An 18,250-nucleotide genomic window follows, 5' to 3' on the forward strand; every position below is an offset into this window, starting at 1 on the left:
AATTTATATTCTAGGCCTAATACTGCCACCAGCTGGCTTTGTGATTTGGGGGTACAGTAAAGTCCCCAACATACGAACGAGTTCCGTTCTGAGAGTGCATTCGTAAGTCCAATTTGTTTGTAAGTCCAGCAAAGTTAGCCTAGGGACCCAACTAACACCATCGGCTATATAGTACTGTACTGTATAGGTTTATGATACTTTTCACACAAATAATACACAAAAACAAACAAAAAATAAAGAAAACATTTTTAATCTTACAGTACCTTGAAAAATGCAGTAGTACAGTACAACAGCTGGCACACAGGGGCTGGCATCACATGAACAGGCAAGAAGAGTTACTGGCTGGAGGAGGGAGGGGAGGTGGGAGATGGTAGAGCTGAAGGGTTGTCAGCAACAGGAGACGGAGGGCAACTGCCATGTCACTCACACCTGACCTTGAGGTGCGCACGTTCACATCTTTGAAAGTTCGCAACTTGAAGGTTCATATGTAGGAGACTTACTGTACATCCTTTTCTCTCTCTGTGCCCTGTTTTCCTTATCTAAAAACAGCAATTGGAAATTGCTCCTAGCTTTATCATCCCATGATCTAGGTGAATATAACATTTATTGTCCGTCCATGCTCCTCAAGGAAAGATCTGTGTATTTTGGTGAGATTAGTTGTCCCGGAGCCAGACGGCCAGGTGCAACTGCAGGACAAACACAGACAACCTGGAGCCCCCCCCGGGGGGGTCCCCCACAGGCTGCCACTCCCATCGCTGGGCCTCATCGCTTCGGGACACTCATCCATCTCACCCAAGCAGGTCACCTCGTAGAGGAGAGAAGATAGACTTCATCCACCATGCTCAGATAGAAAGGGTTTTCCTTTTATATGATTAGGCAAGAAAACATTTTTTTAAATATACCAGACTTCTCAGAGGTGAGACCGGCTTGCTGTAATGTACTAAGCTACACATCGTTAATGTCCAAGGACCACTATTAGTAAGAAAGCTGGCTGTGAGCAGTGCAGGGTTCAGACTGAGAGTTAAAGTTAATTTAGCTTTTTGAATGTTTATATTTTTATACACATAGTAAAAAAGAAAAATGCCCACCCAACTGTTACAACGAGATATATCCTGATATCCTTACCATTAGTTTGTACCTACAGGATGCTCCATATCACATTTTGGGGAGGAAGGGGAAGGGTATGCAGAAATCGTCATTAGTTTGGGGTTTTTTTTCCCCAAATCTTAAGGAAATATTGATTTTAAAGTGTTGTAGCAACGGCACATAATTTATTGGCTGAGCCCAGAAACAACATCCACAGTGAACCAGGGTCAGCTCTCTGTCATTTTAATCAGACAACCAGATGGGAAAAGGATGGTGGATGATTATATTTCAATAATAACTAATATATTTAGCATGATCCCATATCATATAGAAGATGCAATTTTGCTTCCACAGTGAAAACATTCAGAATCTTTTTCCAGGTTACAAATGAGGTTTCTTTAAATAGTTTTTTTTGTTGTTGTTGAAGGTTTGCTGCTGTTCTGATGGCCAATTATTATAGTTTGGGGGAATCAACTTCCATGTAACAATAGATTATAAAATATGGCAGAACAGATTAAGATAAAGAAACAATTTCCTTGGGCCCTGATAACCCTTTTAGACTGAGAAAAATGTTACTGCCCCCAAAGCAAAGGCTCTAGGAGGTGTGACTCAGCTCCCATTGTGCCCAAACATGATTCATTCAACAACCTGCAACAAATATTAATTGAGCACCTATTTTGGTTATATATCGTTCCAAGTTTCAGGGTATACAGGGGACAGAAGAGATGAAAATATCCTTTGAGGAGCTTATAGTCCATTGGCAGAGACGGCTAATAAATAACTCAATTAAACATATGCCAGGGAGTTTTAAGTTTTGAGGAGACAAAATTAAATGGAGAATGGGGAGTTCCCACAGCGGGACTCCACTGGCTCCTCTGAAATGATAGAAGAGAGGGGGCAGCCACACGAGCATTGCGTTAGGGGAGTGCGTCCTAGAGCAAAGGATACAGCAAGTGCAAAGAGAGAGAAGAAAAATAAGCCCCTGAATCTCAAGGTTTGTGGGGCAACTTTCTTGCCTTCCAGCTGTGGGGCTTGCAGCTTAGTCCTGCGAGGAGGGGCGTTTACCTCCAGCTTTGATTGCCCCTGTTCACAAAGGTTAATCATATTCTAAGTCTTTGTGTCAATCGCCATGGAGCACAGCAGTGATGTCACTTGCTTCCTGTGTCAACCTGACAGCAGACCCCTTGTTGTTAAGTATAGCTGCGCAGGGTTCCTCGCTGTTCATTGAGCAGCTGTGGACCGCCTCATAACTATTCATGCTGAGCAGAAGGAACTAGCTCACACTTCTATTTTTGATGCAAGGACAAGCTTTGGTCCCTAGTGAAGTTTCGAAACAGATCTTTCAGATATTCACAGAGGAGTAGTTCCCCATATGTTTTTGTGGAAATAGAGCCTGTCTGACGTAACTGCAGCCCCCCAAGCCACCAACGCTCTTCATTTTATACAAGGATCTGAATCTTTGCTTTAAAAACACACACACACACAAATAAAGTAAGAACTTGGTTAAGTAAATAATTTAAAAACATTTATAGACCATGTAAAAAATTCAGGCCAAAACGTTCGAATTTGGGCTCTGCATAATTAGCATGGTCTAGCCACATAACCCAGTTACTCATCTGCAGAGCAAGAAATCTGGTTCAAGATCAAGGCCTAGGTAGAGCTGCCGCACCTTTCAAAAGCTGCCATTTCCGTGAGCTGTTTTGTTTACACTCAAGAAAGAGCCATTGTAAAATATTCAGAATATTAACATGGACCTCTGAATGAAAACATTTAAACAGCTTCTTGAGTGAACTTGACCTTCAGATTATTGGCACTCATCAACCACATGGTTCAAGAGTGGATGTACCCTCATGGATGAGGAAGCTCTGAGCTTCCTGGTGAATGCTTGCTTGGAGCAAAAAGCATTTGAGATTTTAGTATGGATACACCTTTATTGTTCTCCATTACATATAACTAACACTGAGTGTGCCAGGCTCCACAAATCTTTCTCAAAACAGATTTTAACAGTTAATGAGCTAGATTTAGGGATGCCATAGATTATCACATTGATTAAATTATCTGAATGCCTGCTGCTTCCTGAAAGGTGTTTCAGAAAATATTCTTAAATATTAAATATTCTTAAATCTACTCAACTCTTATAATTCTGTAAAGATTGAACAACCATTTTTCTAATGTACATTGCTAATTAAAGCTTTTATCGACCTTTTTGTATTTTTGTCCAACATGCAGATTTTTTTTTTTTTTTTTTTTTTTTTTTTTTTTTTTGCTGTGAGCTGTAACTGAATTTGATTATACCATGCAGTTTTACAACCTATTTCCATTTACTTTTAGGAGACAGCTCACTCTAAGAGTAATTTTCTGGTACACAAATTTTGGGATAAATTCTCATAGTAATTGCTTTTTTTCTATTCTAAAATGTAATTGGGTTCGGAAAACTAAACTACTGTCAGGAAAGCTAACAAGGTTTATGATTTGTTACTAGAACAAAAATAAAATGTCTCCAGGTATAATACAAATCTGTCAGTAAAACCCCATCCAGTGAATGACCAGTGCACATGTTTTCTCTCTTACCATCACTGGAATATCTCATGTCTGACAAGTGAAAATGTTGTTGATTTAAGAATTTTTTTTTTGTGTGTGTGTGTGTTTCATTTAGCTTTTATACAAGAAATAGGAAAGTCCAAAGTTTCTATTGATAGATGCAGAACCAATCTTTATTGACAGTTGGTATTTTCTGAACCTCACAACTGACTGCTGAAATTTAATATTAATAAATATCATTTGAATGAAGGAAAAACAATCTATCCCGTGTGTCTTTCCCTCCCTTCCCCACATAATTAGATAATAAGTTGGTGTACAAGCACATGTTGGCCTAGTGTAACACTGAACTGAATTTGTTAATGCATCCCCCTTTTTTATTCCCAGTAAGAATACCCGGACTTCGGACACCTTGAGCAAGCAACAGCAAACCCTGAGGATGCACATTGACATACCCAGGGCTCAGCTTTTGATTGAAGAGAGAGACACAATGGAGACCATTGGTAAGGTGTCCTGTTTGCCGCCTTACACATTGTGGCTGCTACAGCCATGCCCTCTCAGCCCAAACCCTGAGCCATGGGAAATATTAGACATGGGAACATCTTGAATGCTACATGAGCAAAGAAGTTAGAAGGTAGACAACTGTTATTGAGGAGAATAACAAGTACCAGCAAATACGGGGGAAATGGACTTACATAAACCACAGAGTTCACCTGAGAGAACCCCAACTCTGCCCCAAGTTGAGTCTCTCCTGGAGAGGCTCTTGGTACCACTCCAAAGAACCAACATTTATAATCAAGCAAACTGAGAAGGGCTGTACACTAAGACCCCGTCTTGGAAATCCACTTTATGAGCTCCTCCTCAACTCCAATAAGGCCTTTATTAAAGAAAAATTTTAAATTCTACAAATGTCTTTGCAAAGGACATCTTTCTCCACCCCCTGGCACCCCATAAAAATCCTTCACAGGGCTCTGGAAAAGTCCCAGCTCCCCTGTTTCACGATCGCAAAAGACGCCTGGAGAGCTTCAGTGGCCTGTCCACCCAGAACCCAGGTGTCCTGACTCCTTCCAGCCTCTTTCCACTCAAAGTCCGCAGTCCACACTGCCTGTCTAGATGATTCTATTTATTCCAGAATCAGAGACTTTGTATTTCCACTGCAGTAATGATCAGAAGAATAGCTAACATTTATTAAGAGTGCTCTAAAGGTCACATACTTTTCTAAGCACTTTATGTGGATTATTTAACTTACGCCTCCCAAACAACATAGGAAAAAGATTCTACTTGGGAACTGGGACGCTGAGAGGTTCTGTAGCTTGCAGGTCACACAGACAGGAGCAAAACCAGGGCAGGTCCCCCACCTGGCCACCTGTTTCACCTTTGGTGACTGGGTATCACCTTCTTCCGTATCAACAGGCTACTTCCCAGAACTCCTCACCTTAGAAGTATGGCTGGACCCCCCAGTACTCATGGAAACAGACTCTGAGGCAGGTTTCCTAGGCTGCCACTTTTTGAACTTCACTCTGTGTCTGTTCTGGAAGATGTTTTCTGGCACTTGGTCCCAGGACAACCCTTTCCTGTGGTTTGGCTAAAACCACCCAACTCCTGGCATGTACCCTCCATACCTCCTGCCAATTAGGCAGTGATGAGTGGCCAGATTGGCAGGACACCTCCATTGCCCCTTGTCCCTGCCCTGCTTTTATGGTCTTTTAATAGAACAGTGGGGATGTCTGACCTAATGGCTCCTAAATTCTAAGACCTGGGCTGCCCGTGCGGGATTCAAGTTTGGTTCAGGCATAACAGCACTTAGCACAGCTTGGTCATGTCCAATGTGACCTTCGATCAACCAACTTCAGTTAAATACTACCATGTTGTATGAGGGCTCACTACACATCCTGAAATACACAAGATTCAATTAGCTGGCTCACATCAGGGCAAGGCACCATGTTTTGTTTCTCATTACCTTTTCTGTAGTGTATCTGGAATCTCTTTTATGGAACCCAGTGAATTGGGCACTAAAACTAAGATTTCCTTTGAAACATCAGTTCCAAAATCAAATTGTAATTCCTATGACTTTATAATACAGTTACGACATTTGCTAAATGTTCTCACCAGACTTGTTAATAACTCTACCTACAGCTGTTAAAACAGGTCTCTAGGCGGATCCTGGGAGTGGTGTATTACTTCCCAGTGGCTAGTCACTGCTGACCAAACACCAGAGGAAGGTCTGCCCGTCGTTTCCATACATAATAACGACCCTTAGCCACAGATGTAGCACATTCGTTGCAGGATCATTCATCATCAAGTGTCATTTACCTCCCGGTGGTGGCTGACATTTGGTTGATGGCATCTTTTAATTATTGGGGAAGTAGAGACATGATGTTTTAAAATGCTCTGGGCTCTGCCTACAAGAATCCAATACGGGAGAGCCATTAATTTCTAGCCAGAATGGATGGTCAACCTCACAAACTGGCAGGCACCCGAAATGTCCCATTAAAACTGGAAACCCAGCCCCACAGATACTCTGGTGTGTTCTTAGCGGGGCTACATGATAGAAACCGCCACACACTTTTATGGATGTATGTCGGGCCTCTGATACCAGTCCAATTATAAGAACCCACTTCCATGGAAAGTCCGCCTTATTCGAGGGTGGATGGTCAGATGTAGGGCGGGACCCCCAAGCCGAGCCCAGGCTCCCACGGTGGCACCGATCTGGGCTGTACCTCACACTGGGTGCCAGCAGACCTCCTGGCAGTCCTTCCTCTTTTTCTCTGCCCAGAAATTTTATTCTGACTTCAAGAGGTTTTCCTTTCCTGCCAGAGCCTGAGTAATTGGCTTTTGTAAGGTTCGTTCTGTTCAGAGCCTTTTCTGGGCACAGCAGTCTAGCTGTGTTGTTTATGACTTTCGCATTACCGTTCGGTGTCAAGCCCGCTGCAGTGTGGTCCCAGCTGACTGATAAACTCATATGAACATCACCCCAGCTTGCAGTGCTTGAAAATGTATGAAAAACTCCATATACCGTAACGAAAGTTTCCCTTGGAGTCAAAAAGCTCTTAGGAAAGCGTGTAAAGTATCACCACAAAGTAATGAAAATCTGAGACAGCCAAATAATGACACACAGCCCGACCGACTGCTCCTTCCCCAAAGGCTTAAAATGCTCTGCATTCATCTGCACCCAGGCTTCCCTAACCTTCAAGTGCCCTATGCCAATAGGACCTGGGAAGTCTGACAAGTGAGTCATTTTGAGAAGTCAATTACTGAATGCCCTAGAGTCACTGAAGCTCAGGAGAGTTGGGAAGAAAAGGCATATCCCTCAGAACCGTTAAAATCAAGGAATCAATACACTCTGAAGACTGGCACTTCCCTTCTGCTCCCCCCGTGCCCCATCTTGAACATTTGGCATCTTCCATATGAGAGGTGACCCCGGGATAGATGACCGCAGGGCAGTTTTTCTTGTACCTCGCACAGAGCTTATTTGAAATGGCAGCCTCAACCCTGGGCGATGCTGACATGGCTGGTGGTGTCTTGGGTGAGCTTTTAACAAACACATAAAACCCAAACTCTATTAAATGGACCCAACAGTCCTCCCCAGATCAATGTGTGCTTAATGAGAAGAAACCAAGCCCCAGGAGAGAGGGGAGACCCTTCTCCACTGTCGTTCTCTTTAAGTCATGCTCCTAAGTCAACCCCTAAGGATAATCTATTTTTTTCATTCTGGAGTAATTCTAATACAGTGGTTGAATATTTTGGGTTTCTTTTTTTTTTTTTTTTTTTTTTTTTTTTTTTGCTGGATGAGATGAGGTTCTTGTTAATGTTGCCATTAGCAATAATGCAAGTACTGAGGAGAAAGGAGGCCAGGGAGTCACTGAGCAGGGGATAACTGTCCCTGGCTTCCTGTATCCTGCTGTTCTGCAGACGATCGCTCCACGGTCCTGTTGACGGATGCTGACTTCGGAGAGGCAGCGAAACAAAAGTCCCTGACGGTGACACACACGGTCCATTACCAGTCAGTGTCGCAGGCCACCGGGCCCTTGGTGGATGTTTCGGATGCTCGGCCGGGAACGAGTGAGTGGTCACACATCACTTAAACTCTGTGGGTGTTATCAGTGCTGGGAATGCATTCATGCTCCATGGCTGTGCAATAAAATGTGGGGTTTCTCAGCTCTGTGCCTAAGAAGCAAATAGGTATGATGACATCTTTGATTGGGACATTGACTTTGTATTGTTTGATCTGAGCCGTTATTAAAATCGTATCGGTTGAAGCCAGTAACTCTTGGTATTGGTTTACTAAGAAAGCGTTAGAGATTTCAGGTCCAGGTATTTATTTTTTTTAATTTAGACAACACAGGAAAAGAAGTTAGTTAACCTTAGTATCTCCTCTGTTCCAGGATTGGGATAGAAAGGTGATATCAGTCTGTTATCTTTGCAACAGCCCTTTCAGGTACCTACTTATACAGTAGATATTAGAGCTCCCATTTTACTGATGAGGAAACAATCTCAGAGAAGTTAGGGAAACAGCCCAAAGTTGTACGCATACTATGTAGTGAAACCAAGATTCAGCTGTGGGTCCGTCTGTCCTCCGAGCTTATGCTTTTCTGCTGAAACTCACTATTTGAGAAGAATATAGTTCTCCTTAATCTGGGGATTATGTTTGGTTTAGTTATTAAGATTTGGATCCATATTATATGGAAATTAATTACTGCAATGAAATTAAATACCCTAATATGTATCTAGAGCTTATTAATTAGATACTCTTATTCCTTCATAATTTAAATTGTTCCTAAATCTCTTTAAAGACTGAGAAATTGATGTCCCGATTATTATATTTTTGGAAGTTTTGATGCTAGCTGTTAAATCATTCATCACTCTCTTTGAAAAAAATTTTACATTCTTCGAGTAGAGTGCTATAATTAGAAAAATAAATATTATAATGCTTGTAGCTGTTCTTGATAATGTCTGCCTTGGAAGGCATTTGTGAAATGCACTGAGCTTCCTGAAGCAAACTGGTTGATTCCTAAGTAGCATCGTACTATGCAGGAAAACGGTGTTAGCGGTTACTGAAATTCATTTGCAAAGTCGTTTTCAAGAACATTCTGAAGGAGTCTTTTATTCCTCTCCTCCGTGTAACCTCACGTCCTTCCTTCTCTGATGCCATTAGCACATTCTGAAGACACGAACGGGACATGAGTGAGGACTAGCTTTGCGAAGGAGTGCACAGGACTAAGACCTTTGCTCTTAGAAAGTGCTCCCAGGTCCTTGACATGCTCTCCAGCTATGGGCTTTTCCATCATGATCTGCCTGGGCCTGCTCCTGGCTACTTCAAGAAACCGCACTGATGGCTTTCTGAGCCACTTATGGCTATTAAACCCGGGAAAGATTACAGACCCAGGGGACTTCTATCAGTGGATCCTTGACCTCAGCAGGCCTTTGTCCCCGTCAGAGTGGAAGTTAATGGGGACCTTAGCAGCAGATTAGGAAAGAGGCAGAGGAAACAGGACAGACGCCCCAGGGAGTGGCTCCCCATCTTCTGTATGCATCAGAATTACCCAGGGTGCCTGTTTAAAATACTCATTCCAGGCTTCCACCCCCAGGGATTCAGATCCACTTGGTGTATGGCGGGGCCTGGGAATCTGTATTATAACAGCCATCTAGGGTGATTCTGTTGCTGGTTACCTGGACCCCTCATTGAGAAACACTTCCCCAAGTGTTAGGTGTGTGTCACGTAGAGCCCTGGAAGAGGTGTCCACAGCAGCACAGCCGTGCAGGACCCCTCAAACCTGCTGGGCTCATCGCAGAGCAAGTGAAAAGAATCTGCATTTCCAGCTCCCTGCCAATGCTCAGCTGGCAGAGAGATGCACAAAGGCTAGTCGTAAACAGTCAAGGCCAGACAGGAGGCAGTGAAACTAAAGCATGGGGAAGCTTCTAGCTGCCGGGTCAGCCCCAGAACAAGGGAGGGCTGATTTGATGGCTTTCAGAATAATCACAGAGACATGCATCTGCGTCACAAGCAGAAGGTCTAACGAGTGAGAGGTGAGTGTCTCTCACTCACCTCAGGCAGGAGGCTGGCGGAAGGGAGGTGTCGGCCTCCCTCTCTCATGGCCTCATGGCTCTAACGGTGTAGGCACGGTTGGGGAGCTTTAAGAATCCCTTCATTCAGATGCAGAAGCATTCATGAAGGTGTTACTTCACATATGGCCAGTGCCCAGGGTTGGGGTACCTCGAAAGGTGCAAAAAGGCATTCACTTCATCTGAGTGGAGGAAGTCAAACGTGAAACAAGGAGCGAAAGCGTTTTTTTGTTTATCAGTAAGTATGAGGGACAAATAGAAGAGAATGATGAGGTGGTGAGTCGGCCGGGGGCGTGGGGACCAGGGCAGGGGCTGCTTCAGTGTGAGACTTGGGGAAGACCTCCACTGAGTCCCAGGCAGGAGTCAGTCGGCCTGCCAGGCAGAAGGAACGGTACGGGAAATTCTCTAAAGCACGTTGGGGACAGAAGTGGGACCTGAATGGGGACAGGGAAGGCGGATAGGATGAGCCAGAGACACAGCCAGCCTGGTTTTGCAGGCCTCACAGGCTAGTGTCACACGTCTGCAGCCCGTTCTGAGGGTGTCGGGATGCTCGCCCAGGGGTTGCCTTATGATCAGATCCCACAGAAACCTCTACAGCTTCTGGAAAGACGCTTCTTTCATTCGTGATGAACTTCATTAAATAGCGTTTACAAACACTTGGAAAATCTACACAAATTCATTCTTCAGTCTCTAGAATTATTCATTTAGCATCTGCAGAACGTTCTCCATTAGTAAAGATTTCGGGATCATTTTTTTTTTTAATTGGAGAATAGTTGCTTTACAATGCTGTGTTGGTTTCTGCTGTATGATGAAGTGAATCAGCTGTATGTATACATACATACCCTCCCTCTTAGACCTCCCCCCCACCCCCATCCCACCCACCTAGGTCATCACAGAGCACCGAGCTGAGCTCCCTGTGCTCTACAGCAGGTTCCCACTAGCTATCTAGTTTACACATGGTAGTGTGTATATGTCAAAACTAATCTCCCAGTTCATGCCACCCTTCCCTTCCCCTACTGTGTCCACATGCCCATTCTCTACATCTACATCTCGATTCATGCCCTGCAAATAGGTTCATCTGTACCATTTTTCTAGATTCCACATACATGCATTCATATACAATATTTGTTCTTCTCTTTCTGACTTACTTCACTCCATATGACAGACTCTAGGTCCATCCACATCTCTACAAGTGACAGAATTTTGTTCCTTTTTATGGCTGAGTAATATTCCATTGTGATCATTTTGTTGTGTTAAATATTTCTCCAGAACCACATTACAAAAGATTAAAGGCATCGTATTTTTTTATTTGGAAGTAGAAATGGTGGGTGTCTCACCCCCCAGCAGATCAGCACAGGAGTCCAAAGCCTTGAGCTTTCTGCAGCCCAGTCCTCTGCTTGCTTCTTGTACCCAGAGCTTGTCACCTGGGCCCAGGTGTTACACCTGCATCCCCTCAGTCACCTGGGGCAGGTTTCTCTCACTGCAGTCTGGCGTATTTGTAGAGATTGGTTTATAGCCTATTTCCTCAACTACCAAAGACATTCTTGTTCTATTCTAATTTTGTTGTTATCCTAGGAAACTTTTATTTTTAAGAAGAACATCTAAAATATGTTGCTTGCACATGAGCATGACTGTTCTGTAGAAGTTATGTGTCTAAGCATTGCATTAGTTTGCCAAAGAGTTGCAACAAATTCTTATTACAAGGATGGAAGGAATCGCAAAGATTTGCTGTATCTCTCTTTCAAGATGTGAAAACACCTACCGTGGCTGTGTCCATGGCTCTGTTCACATCCCCGTCTCTCCCGTGGGTTAGGACACACTTGGAAGCTGGGTCTCTGTTCACGCGGGTCTCCCCAGCTGCTGCCAGAGGGTCCAACTCACAGTAGACCTTCAGTAAATACATTTAGATACTGAGCAACCATATATATACTTATGTCAGAAGTTTTGAAATCAGAGTAATGGGGATGGAAAAGAAAGGATGCTTAGTATTTGCAGCAGGAGTCGGGCAACTAGTTTCTTCCCTCTCTTTGTTCTCCCTTTCCTGAGGCATCTGATCAGCTGTGTGTCTGTATCGCCTCACCCAGTTAGAAGTGTTTCTTTCCACATGTACACAGTCCGCCCCCGGGACACGTTGCAGAAACTTACCAATGAGGTCATCACCTTGGAGAACTTAAACCAACCTTTTTACTTGCAAAATGTGCAAGGGTACAAAGACATGTGAAGTGATCGGTGTTAGATTTGACCCAGGTTTGTTTTGTCATGTTTACCTGGATGTCATCCACCCATCATCATTTATTCATTCCTAAAAAAAGCATTCACCACGCAGGGCTGGACTGGAAAACAAATAGGACACAGCTCCCATCCTTACCAGTTACTCCCAGTGGGCACCTTTCTGCATCACTGGCATTCTCCAGCATCTAGTTTTATGATTTTTCATGGCTTTTTTCCTGTCAAACTCTCAAAAGTGAGTTTCTAGCCTTCATGATCAACCCATCAAATCTCCCATCACCATCTTCATTAAACAGGACACACTGCATCCCATGTCAAGTGTTTGTCGCTCAGGAGTCATGGGCTAAGCCCCAGGTTGATTGATGCCTCCCACGTGCCTGTGGTTCTGTAGCTCGTTAATGTCACGCACGTCTCACAACAGCGCTGATGGTGGGCAAGGTCGCCACCCACCAGTCCCAGAGAGGAGAGCAAGCGCACACCAGTGAGGTCACAGCCTGCGAGTAGTAAAGCTGGACCAAAGTAAGAGACGCTCACCCCGAAGCCCCACTCTCAACCCCTCCACACTCCTCTAGGCAGAGATGATGCTTCTGTAAGGACTGCTGGGGACAAAATAGACTTCACATATATATTAAATAGGAAGAGCTTACAACACGGATTGAATTTTTCTTGTTGAGACTTTGAAAAACACGCACACTCTATTACCCGGGATGGTACTCAGCACACTGCTGGAAAATACCTGATGGCAGTGAAGAAAGTCCGGTGTGTGATAAGCCCTTGACAAATATTTGTTCATTGAATGATAGGAATGTTCAAGCTCCCCGTTTCACCCTGTCTATGAGACAACTGGTAAATTCATCGTGCAAAGCCAAGGCCTCAGCATCTGTAAGATATGAAAACCAGTAGCAGGGAATGAAAGCCGATTATATACATGGCATGTTTTATGACCTTATTATCCACCAAATCCTCTCATCCCAAGTTCAGGATAATTAAAATAATTTGATTCAATGAGCAGAAGCTTAATTCAGGTTCAGACCCAATGCTGAAAGGCCAAGAATTATTTATATCACTTACCCCAAATTCATGTGTTGTTTAGCAAGCATAATGCCTCATCACTAGATTTTATTTATATTAGGATGCTGGGGACCCAAATAAACTACTTTCCATGCAGGGACAGTAAACCCCAACATTTATTTGGTTAATAGATTAACTAGGAAGGTCTACGAAGGGGGCCACTGAGTGGAATCCAAGTAAAATTTTTATTTTAGCTGCTATCTCAGAAACTATCCTACAGAAAAGTTCAATTCAGGTACCAAACAGCTCCAAAAACCTGATTATTAAAAAAATGTGTCAACTCCTGAGTATTCTACCTACGAGGACAATTTTGCCTGTAGGATGCTTGCTTAGAACAGAACAAAGTGCAGTTCAAGGAAAGTAATATCATGACCTATATTCCCAATATTATCAGGCCACTGGTAAAGCTGTCCTCATCTAGGAACAGAAGGGGGGGGCGATAATGAACAAAGTTAACTTGAAAAGACTTCTGGCTTGAATAGTGCCACTTGACCATGGAACTCTCCAGATAGGGTCCTCTCAGTGGGAAAAGGAGCTATGGAGGGGGGCAAGGTCTCTGTCCCACCGTTGGTGGGTGGGCTTGACAGGAGGAAACACAGGTGAGGGTTTGGGGAGTTGAGGAAATTGTGTCCCGTAAGTGATACTATCGAACTGACCCCCTCTTCCACAAGCATCCAGGCCAGGAGTAAAACTGATCCACAGCTGTACTTACAGGAAACTTAAGGAAGAATAAAAATAAGAACCCTCAAAACTTATGTAAGGGACTGGGTAATTTTCTAGAAAAGATTCATTAACATTTAAATAACAAGCTCCACTATTTAAGCTCCACTTATCATGTCGACAGTGCCTGGAAGACATATAGCCTCCTACCCAGGAGAATGCTTTTCTATCTCTTTGAGGATCTCTTTCTTAGCATTTCAGCAGAGAAACCCAATTATCATTTATACCTTGCTGTCCAGAGAGCTTGGCTCTCCAGCATAACTCATTTACATTCTAATCAAGGCCATGAAAAACCTTCCAATAAAGTCTTCCATGGAATTTTGCAAGTAAAGGCTGAGATGAGGCTGAAAATCAATGCCTCAGAGAATTATGCACCAAGACAGAGCATTTTGATGACCCAGGAATTCTTAATATGTATCGATTGAGCTGCCATCCTTAGGCTTTTCTCTCCAGCATTTTAGAGTGATGGATTAAGTTCAAAGTCCGATAACTAGAAACTGGGCTAAAAGGAAAATCCTCCAATTTAAAAAGAAAGTCATTTCACCACTTTCAAGTGTCAGGTCCCGTGACCCTGCATAGAATCATAAATGAACTAGTGTCATGCAGATACTGCACCAGGACTCCTAGGTGTCAAGGGTGAGGACACGCATGGCCAAGTAATGGGCAATCTTGGACTGACAGGTGGGGTCTTGGGCTCCATTTCTGCCACTTCATAGCTGTGTCACTTCTCCTCCCTGAGCTCCCATTGTGTCAGCCATAAAGTCACCCTGAGCTATGTGTATTCATCCAGGGAAGTCTGTGTGCCGGGGAGCACAGCAGGCTCTGTGGGATGATTGGAGGATGACCGCCCTTGCCTCTGTCCTGCAGAGACTTGCAGGTTCAGGAGAGCACATAAGTGAGTCTGTGTCATCAGGCCACAGGTTGTCCCTCGCAGTTCTGTTCCTTCAAAACCGCTCCATTAGTGATAAGCAGTCAATACAGACTGCTGTGTTTAGAAGTGGCCAGATCATTTTTGAAATATAACTGCATAAAGTTCCTCTTTGAAAAGCAGAGAATTCAAAACTGGAAAAGGACCTTATGTTGCCTTCAGGCTGGAGCCCCAGAAAAATCATTCCAGGTAACTGAGCCTCTCCCCTTTTCCACGGAATTCTAGAAAAGGGAACATTGCCAACTCCAGTGTGCAATGTTCTGTACTGTTGGAACATGTTTTTTATTAGCTAAGAGTTGAGCTAAGAACTCAGTCCACCCCCTTGACCTCTTGCCTCTGTTTTCAAATTTAGAGACAATGAAACCCATCTGGCTCCATCCTGTGTGTCCATAAACCTCTATGTTTCTGAAGATGGGAGACCTATGACATCCAGATATGCAATGACCCTTTGTTCTCCACATTGAATAACCCAAGTCTTGGTCACAGATCAGACAGTTCCATTGAAGAGATGCTACCTTGTGCAAAGGGATAAGAAAGTGTTCAGACATAAGGGGATCTTCCCTCTTCTCTCTGCTCTAAGAACTTGCAACTTAGTTGATGAATAAAAGTCATACTCGAGGCAGTGAGTGAATACAAGACAACAGTCTATACAGGAGAGAGCTGCTTGCTTTCCTGGGGCTGCTATAACAATGTGCCACAAACTGGGTGGCTTAAAAGAACTGAAATTTATTTTCTCACAGGTCCGCTAGCTAGAAGTCCAAAATCAAGCTGTCCTCAGGGCCATGCCCCCTGTGAAGCCTGTCGGGGAGGACCCTTCCTCGCCTCTTCCTAGTGTCTGGTGGTGGCCTCCGGGCTCCTTGGCCCAACTGCAGCCCTCCAGTCTCTGCTTCCATAGCCCCACGGGGCTCTCCCCTCCTTGTCTGTCTCCTCATCTTGTTACGATACCAGTCATGTTGGATCCAGGGCCCACCCTACTCCAGTCTGACCTCATCTGGACTAATTACACCTGTGATGACCCTATTTCCAAATAAGATGAATCTGAGGTTCTGTGGTTAAGATGTGGACATATCTTTTCTGCAGGGGACACAATTCAACCTGTAACAACACCTCGAGGTAACACTGTAGAAAGGAAGCCACATTAGAGCGTATTTGGCTGAACTCTCTCCTTTTACAGAAGGTGGTGATTCTCAGGAACTTTAAGTGATACAAGGGGGGGTCATGAAACTATTAAGAGCCAAAAGCAAGACCCACATCCATTTGGAGTCCTGAGTCCAAATCTGATATTCTTCCCCAACAAGGCTTGTTTAAGTGCTTAAGTATCACCTGAATGTTTCAGACCAGAGAGGAGAGGAAGCCAGTACTCTGGACACGGGTAGTCAGGGAGAGCTTTCTGGAGGCGTGAGCCCTGCTGGGTCATAGGGCTGGGTCGGGAGAACCCCACTCAACACCATGATCACGGCTGACCACCCTCCTAGAGACAAACCTTGTTCTGGTTCTTCTCAGATCCCACCACCAGGAGGAACGCGAAGGCTGGGCCCACAACGAGAAACCGGTATGCCAGCCAGTGGACCCTCAACAGACCCCACCCCACCGTTTCAACACACACCCTCACCACTGACTGGAGGCTGCCAACACCCAGGGCTGCGGGGTCCATGGACAAGGAGAGTGACAGTTACAGCGTCAGCCCCTCCCAAGACACAGGTAGGGCCTGCATGCCTCCTTCTCTATCCCGGGACAAGTAGGGCCCATGCCCTTGGCTTCAGGGCCCTACCTGTTCCCTTTCAAGGTCAATTTCAAATTGCTAGACCATTTACCTAACAGGTACCGATACAGCTCTACTGCATTGACCATGTCCAAGATCCAGTGAATTCCGCACAGCAGAGCCAAAGGAGTCTAGTTTGCAGGCATCCTGAATCTCAGACACACTGTTCCCTCTCCTTTTCCTTCCTGCCCTGCCAAGAGAGACATAGAAATTTCTAAATGTTCTCCCTCAAGATTACAATCATTCTGATTATCCTCTGAGGGCATCTCACCAACTACTATCTCCAGGATTAAGACATTGCACTTGAAGTTACATGACAAGGTCATAGCACCCTCTGTAGGGAACACGGCAGACCCATTTGACAATTAAACAAGGGTTGATTATAAGGAAAGCCATTCCTACCGTACCATCCACCACCAAGATCTCACTCTGCAGAGAAGACAGAGCCTAAGAATAGCACTGGGTTGCCCATCCCACCAATCTAAAATTTTGAAAAGAAATGATATCTAAACTTAATAGCTGTAGGAAATTTTAATACTCATTTTCTTTTGTTCTGGATGATATACTTCAAAAATAGTCTTCCAAAGGTGGCGTGTCACCATGTACATTTATTTTTATGGCAGTTATTTCTCTTACAAGAACCTCAGAGTTCCACAGAGGTGACTTCAGAACTTTTGAGTGGGTTTAAATGCAGACAATCCTCTACCCAAGATGCTCCTTTTATGGTTCTAGAGGTTTTCTGGTCCCCGTAAAGGGTGGCAAACACAAAGAATGAGTCCCAGGGTCAGAAGTCGTTTGACCTAGTGAGCAATTCCACGCAGTCACATCTTCATCTCTAACCGTCACCCTGTCTTCCTGCCACACAGAGGCCAGAGGAGCTGAGTGCAGAGTTCAGATCATTCCTGCCAGTGAAAGACTCTCTGTGGTCCAGGGGGACTTGCAAAACAGGGCAGGGAAGGGGCCACTGCAGTTCATTTGCACCGCATTCCCAGCTGTCTTAACTAAAAGCAGAATTTCAAGGGGATGTATTACTGATCTATGGCAGTGTCCCAGGCTGGGGACATCTGACTCCAGAGCTTCTGTTGACACCCCGAGGCCACATGGCTGAGGATCATGAAGGTGGCCTTACAGTGACAAAGGCAGTCCTCAGACAAAGACCGGGCACCCCTGCCGGGCTACCCAGTGACTGGAAGAAATAGACACAAGCCCAGAGTGCCACCCAGTCAGTGCAGACTCACGGTGACACATCATCCATCTTGTTTTCTCTTTTGCACGGCACAGATCGGGCGCGAAGCAGCATGGTCTCCACAGAAAGTGCCTCTTCCACTTATGAAGAACTGGCCAGGGCCTACGAACACGCCAAGATGGAAGAGCAGCTGAGGCACGCCAAGTTCACCATCACAGAGTGCTTCATCTCAGACACATCGTCCGAGCAGTTGACGGCAGGGACAAATGAGTACACAGACAGTCTGACCTCCAGCACCCCTTCAGAATCGGGGATCTGCAGGTTCACCGCATCTCCCCCCAAACCTCAGGATGGAGGACGCGTGATGAACATGGCGGTTCCGAAGGCACATCGGCCAGGTGAGGCGAGACACGTGTGGACCAGCGGTCGGGGAAGCTCATCTTCCCAAGTCACACTGGTCTGTTGTAAAAGGCCTTGTTAGTATTTACACTGGGTCTTCTGTTTATTGACTGCTGCATAATGCACCACCCTAAAGCTTGGGAGCTTACAACAACGATGATCATTTGTTTCGTTCTTGAGTCTGAAATTGAGTCAGGGCTTCGTGGGGACACGCATCTCGGTTCTGACCGTGTCGATGGGGAAGCTCAGTTATGGATAGAGGAGCCAC

General features: G+C 44.7%; 1 protein-coding gene across 1 annotated transcript in view; it reads left to right on the plus strand.

The window, feature by feature from the left end:
• The window catches only part of DSCAM (DS cell adhesion molecule), a 753,140-nt gene that overhangs the window by 717,204 nt on the left and 17,686 nt on the right, over nucleotides 1-18,250 (plus strand). Inside the window, exons 30-33 of the mRNA XM_060098767.1 lie at nucleotides 4,012-4,127; nucleotides 7,537-7,686; nucleotides 16,139-16,336; nucleotides 17,679-17,981. Coding sequence (XP_059954750.1) covers nucleotides 4,012-4,127; nucleotides 7,537-7,686; nucleotides 16,139-16,336; nucleotides 17,679-17,981 — 767 coding nt within the window. The remainder of the gene's footprint in view (nucleotides 1-4,011; nucleotides 4,128-7,536; nucleotides 7,687-16,138; nucleotides 16,337-17,678; nucleotides 17,982-18,250) is intronic.

Source organism: Mesoplodon densirostris, chromosome 5 (genome assembly GCF_025265405.1).
Source record: "Mesoplodon densirostris isolate mMesDen1 chromosome 5, mMesDen1 primary haplotype, whole genome shotgun sequence".
NCBI lineage: Eukaryota > Metazoa > Chordata > Mammalia > Artiodactyla > Ziphiidae > Mesoplodon > Mesoplodon densirostris.